This window comes from Myotis brandtii, unplaced genomic scaffold (assembly GCF_000412655.1).
Source record: "Myotis brandtii unplaced genomic scaffold, ASM41265v1 scaffold17, whole genome shotgun sequence".
NCBI lineage: Eukaryota > Metazoa > Chordata > Mammalia > Chiroptera > Vespertilionidae > Myotis > Myotis brandtii.
Genome location: NW_005356259.1, coordinates 9065706 through 9071705, shown reverse-complemented (window position 1 = coordinate 9071705; position 6000 = coordinate 9065706). Strand labels below are relative to the sequence as shown.

Genomic DNA, 6000 nt, shown 5'->3' with positions numbered 1-6000 from the left:
GCCGCCCCGGGTCGCAGATAGCAGGCCCAGATGGCGGAAGGGTAGGCGGGATGGCCCTGCCTGCAGTATGCAAATTAACCGCCATCTTTGTTGGTGGTTAATTTGCATATCACACTGATTAGCCAATGGGAGGTGTAGCCAAGGTACGGTCAATTACCATGTTTGTCTATTATTAGATAGTATAGTGATAGTTGTTTCCTATACCCATATTTCTGTGGTAAAGTTTGGAGCCATTATTAAGTAAAGTAAGGGTTACTTGAACACAAGCACTGCAGTAGCATAACAGTCTAATAACCAAGATGGGTACTAAGTGACTAATGGCAGCAGTGGATATGCTGGAAAGAAATGATTCTTGTACTGTGCAGTACAGAACAGGATGGAGTGAGATTTTATCATGTGTAATTTAAATTTTATGTATTGCTTATGGAATTTCTTCTTAACACATTGCGTACCACATAGAAATCTCTAAGACATACGCCAGGGACCGCACGTTTTTGGGCAAACTGCACGTTATTTAAATCATCATAATGCACTTTAGGTGTTGTTTTTCAATAATTATAACATTTTTATTTACAAAAACAAACAATTAAAGTTCCTAGTACTTTTTAACGTATGGTACTGCGTAAAACATTTTCCTCTATGAAGAGGGACCAAACAAAATTTACATAAGTATCTAGATTCGCTCCTTTTTCCATGGGCGTGAAAAACGAGAACACTCGTGAACGGTCCTTAACAGATGGTGCGCGAAACACGAGAAAACTCCTGAGCGGTACGAAATGTGTTAAATGTTTTGGACAGTGGTTGACCATGGGTAACTAAATCACAGAAAGAAAAATTGGATAAGGGGGAACTACTGTAATAGGGAAATAATTTTACAGTTATATTTTGGCTAAATATTTAATGCTGCCCTTGTTATAAAATATTTGATTACTTTGCCTATTGCCTTTGTTTTTGTTAATTTTAGGAACTTAAAAGGACTCTAGAAAATCAAGCAGAAGGGAACATGGAAGGTCAGAATTCCCAGAGTCCTCAGCAGATCTCACAGGGGCTCCACACATGCTCTGAGCAAAATGGTCATGTTTCTGCAGTACCAGATACACAACCAGTTCTGCAATATGGTAATCCTTATGCAACACAGGAGACAAGAGGTTATTAAAATATTTTTAGTTTGGGGTTAGCTGAATTTGGAGGGTTTTTTTTGTGTATATTTTTGTGGGATTAGAAAACTACTGGTACAGTCAATTCTAATAGAAACATTATAATGAGCAGTTTTAATGTTTAACACTAACTGGCTTCATCCAGAAGTGATATGCCATGAATGAATAATCTATTTGCTTATTGCATACAGTTCTTATTTTGAGTCACTTGGGTTAAAAATATATTTTTTTGATGAGCTAAAATGTTTTTTTATATCATTCATCATACCTATACACAGCGATTCTAATTTTAGTACCAGCTTTTACCCTTCCCTTGCAAAACATTTTTTTCAGATGGAGCAGATGGTTCTTTTTACCCAGATGAAATCCAAAGGCCACCTGTGAGAGTACCTTCTTGGGGACTGGAAGATAATGTTGTCTGCAGCCAGCCTGCTCGAAACCTTAGTCGGCCTGATGGTTTAGAAGACCCTGAGGATAGTAAAGTAAATTGAATTTCCATTTTCTGAGCCTGTTCCTTTTTTCTCTCCTATATAGAGAGTTATGTGGTTATGTGTATCTTGAGAAAATGTGTGTTTGTGTGTACACATGATTACTTGATTTTTTAAAAAGCATGCTTGTATTTAAATTTGAAAGATCAACCTTTAATATGCTTCATATTTATACTTTAGGATTTATACTAAAATAAAATATTAAGTTTGGAGAATGACCTCAAAATGTTAACAGAAAGTTTAATTAAATTTTTTTTAATTGAAATGTAACTGACATATGACACTATATTAGTTTCAGGTGTATACATGATAATTCAATATTTGTATATATTGTGAAATGATCACCGTTAGTCTAATTGACATTTGTTTTAGTTAGTTTTTCCCCTTGTTATTAGAACTTAAGATGTACTCTTATCAACCTTCAAATATACAATACAGTATTATTAAGTATAGTCACAGATACTTTAATCTTTATTTTCATGAAGTAATTTACTCCTTTGATGCAGATGTAGTAGACCAGAAGAAGCAAAGTATTATGATATTATGCTGTAGTGTGCATCTTTTCATTTTAGCACTTATAGCCTACTCTTAATTTTAAGGTGGACTCTTTATTTAGCTAGAAAAAGAGGAAAGTATATGTATTATTCTTTTTCAGAGAAATATTCTTTTAGACATTGTTAGTATTTAACCTCTCAGCAATACAATACTGATAATTAAATTAGTTTATGTAGTGTGTCACTGTTTTTATTTCATTTAAGGGATTTCTTTATTTAATAAATAGGTTTTTATCCTCATAGCTGCTCCTTCTGAATTTCCTGTGCATTAATAAGAATTTAAAAGAAATGCTTTATTGTGCTCTTTGCAAGTACAGTAGTATCATGACCTGTTTCTCATTTAATCTAGTTTGCTGCATTTAATTGCTATTAACCTTTGCAGAAACTGATCAGTGTTCAGACAGACATGATTTTAGCCCTAGTGCTCAACACTCATAATGGAGAAAAATGTATTTCTCTCTTTTGCCTTTTGGCCTCCTATGTCCATTACTGGGAATAATTAGGAAAACTGTCAGAACTTTTGTAGCCTATTTAAGGTCTAGAGTATCATTTTACTGCTTTTTCAAACCTTTATTTCACACTTTGCATATTTAATCTGATCATTCTTGGCACAGATGTTACATGTGACAAGCCCTTCTCTCCCGTAGTCATCTGCTTCAGTTTAATTAGCAGAATGTTCTTTCTGATCTGTGTGCTTTGCCCTTCTGCAAACCCATGAGAAGCAGTGTTAGAAGCTTGTGCTCATTTGCTGACATGCTTATTAGATTTGGTAATGAGATGGAAGGACTCTTAATAGGCACATCTTGGGTAATTGTATTTTGCAATCAGAAGATTTTTCACATTATACAGAAATTTATTTTTATGTACATTCAGACCTTTTTTTTTTTTAAATTGTCATTAGAACAAAAAACACACACATCACTTGCAACTAAAGTATTTGAGTTAGTAATTTTAGTTAGAATATAGAAAACAGATTTGAGTTGACCTGTTCCTTTTCTTTGGTTGTCTTCCCTGGGAGTGATGAACAGCCACAGGACCCAGCATCTTTGAGTCAGGGTTGAGGTGGACTGCTCTTATGGCCTATTCCTGCCATATCTCCTCCTGTACCAGAAACTGGGGTCAGCTATCAGATCAAAAACCTTTTTTGACTTTCTCTTACCTAATTAATTGCAATAGCAATAACTAACAAAATTATCATGAAGGTGATGGCAACAAACATTTCTATAGCTCTTTTTGCCAGCTAATGTTTAGCTTTCTAAATATATTAACTCATTTGTTCTTTGTAGCAGTCCTGTGAGGAACTATTCCTGTTTCTATTGAGAGGCATTATGAGCCAGCTTAACTGGCTTGCTTCACACTGCTGGTAAGGTACAGCAGGATTTGAGTCTCATCACTTTGGCCTATAGAAGCTGTGGTCTTTAACCATCTATCAACTACCAACCAATCAAATAGGCTAAAGCAAAGTTTCCCAAACTTTCTTCTTTCAGGGCATCTTTAGCATCTCAGTACCTCATAAGTGGAATCTTCTTGTGATTGACATGTTTCATTTAGCATAATGTCCTTGAGATTCATCCCTGATATAATGTGTCAGAATTTCCTTTGTTTTGAAGGCTAAATAATAATCCATTGTATGTTTATGGTATACCTTGTGTTTATCCATTCTTCCATCGATAGACATTAGGTTGTTTCTACCTTTTGAGTATATGCTGACGTGACAATAGGTGTACAAATATATCTGCTCCAGTTCCTGGTTCTTTTGGATCTATAAATAGAATTAGAATTGCTTTGTCATATATAGTTAGTTATATTTCTACAATCATTGCATTTTGAATTCAGTATAATTAACCCTGTTTTATTGTCCAAGAGATTAACCCATTTTAATATTATTTGTTTGATAAGAAAATAATTTTTTTCATAGACTAGATTTTGAGTTGGGCATCTAATGAGAAATGTTTGCAATTCAAGTAGAGCAGTTTACCATAGCTTGTTTCATTTGCTTAATAACCAATTTGTGGTGGAAATAGTATTGTGCTGATGGGTCTAGAGATTGATGAACAAAGTAAGTGGTTTAGACTTTTGTAGAAATGAAAATTTAAGAAAATTAATTATTTGGAACTGTTCATAAATAAATTTAAGTATGGTACTCCCAATAAAATTTGCTTACAAGATTATTTTAGTTTAGCTAAAGTACTAGGTACTAACACTTTAAAATCTGCTATTCAAAGTTCTTTTGGGTTGACATCTTTCAGTTCTAAAACTTGAGTACTTTAGTTTTGGGGTGAAAATCTTTCTAACCTGCAATATGTGATTCTCTGCCTTCTTAAAGAATACCTAACATAGCCTTGATGGCTCAAGTTCATTAACTTAAAAACCAACATTAAAAGTTATGTGTTTTTTTTGTTGTTAAATCCTCATCCGAGTATATTTTTTCCAGTGATTCTAGAGAGAGTAGAAGGGAGGGCATGGGGAGAGAGAAAGAGAGAGTGAGACAGGCAGGCAAGCATCGATGTGAAAGAGACACATCGGTTGGTTGCCCCCTGCATGTGCCCCATCGGCGGGCCACTGGGGATCGAACCTGCGACCCTTCGGTACATGGTCTGGCGCTCTAACCACTGAGCATGACTGCCAGGGCAAAAGTTAGGCTCTTTTAAGAGGTAAAGGTGTTAGCTCCAATACTGAAATAATATTGGATGTTTCGAGTTTGTCTGCTTTTCTCTTTTGTCCAGCAGCCATTTTTTTTATTGCTGCTGACAGTGGGCCTGCTTTAACAGCCTCACTTCCCAAACTAATTGGTTATATTTAATCGCATATGGTTTTGGAAACTAACTGCTGTTGATAAGTAAAACAGAATAAAAGCAGTATTTGTGAGTGATATTTGACTGGTCATTTTGCATGTCAAGGTTATGAAAGACTTTATGAATTGTCTATCATAGAACTTACTGTATACTTTCTGGTTTTGAACTGTTCTCTAAGTAAGTGATTTCTTATTTCATGGGAACTTATGTCTCATAACACCTAGAATTCTACTCGAGTCCCTCACTTGTTTTATTAAGTAACAGGTGATAAAAGATAGGGAATAATAGGGTCATCATTACCAAATTATATATGACTTAAGACTACTAAATGTAAATTGCTTTCCCCACCCCCTGATATTTATGAGCAATCTTAATACGTCTGTTGGCTAATCTGAGTCTAGTGCCTTAGCTAGCAGCAAACTATTGTTAGCTGATTGATTTGTGGAAGCAGTAAATTGTTGTAAGCTATTAGTCATTATAAAACGGGACGTTGTAAGATTTTGGGGTTCTATTATATTTTTGGCCTCTGGAAAATTGTTTTTTATTATAAATATCTGTGTCATTAAGAATTTTGAAAAGTAGAATATCCAGACCTTTCCTTTTTATCTTTTCCAATTATTTTTTTAAATGCCACTTCAAAGACTTTATTTTTTCAAAGAAAATGAGATTTTGTTCATTATTTGATATATAGTAGTATAAGCAGATTCAGTGTTTTAAATATTGTTACTGTCATGCATGTTAAGTTTAGTAGATTCAACTACTATATTATTTTTTTCCTCTTTGTATCTATAGATTTAAAAGGTGTCTGGATCTTTTATCACTTAAAGGATTTTAATTTTTGAAGTATATGAAGTATGTTTTATTTTCCCCAGCCCCTCTTTATCTATCCTGTTATTTGTTGCCCACATATATCCTGAGGGAATCATAAATGTAAACAAGCATTTTCTCATGTGATGAACAGGAAAGAAGAAGCCTCTCAAGCCCTTTATTGGACCATTCAGGAGGG

At 34.4% G+C, this 6000-nt stretch overlaps 1 protein-coding gene across 2 annotated transcripts in view; it reads left to right on the top strand.

Moving 5' to 3' along the window:
* The window catches only part of TAX1BP1 (Tax1 (human T-cell leukemia virus type I) binding protein 1), a 58748-nt gene that overhangs the window by 50420 nt on the left and 2328 nt on the right, over positions 1-6000 (top strand). The window contains exons 15-16 of one of the 2 annotated variants that reach the window (XM_005862959.2): positions 965-1118; positions 1491-1639. In XM_005862959.2, the coding sequence (XP_005863021.1) occupies positions 965-1118; positions 1491-1639 (303 nt within the window). Of the gene's footprint in view, positions 1-964; positions 1149-1490; positions 1640-6000 lie in introns of both variants that reach the window. The other variant, XM_005862958.2, reaches the window with a different exon arrangement.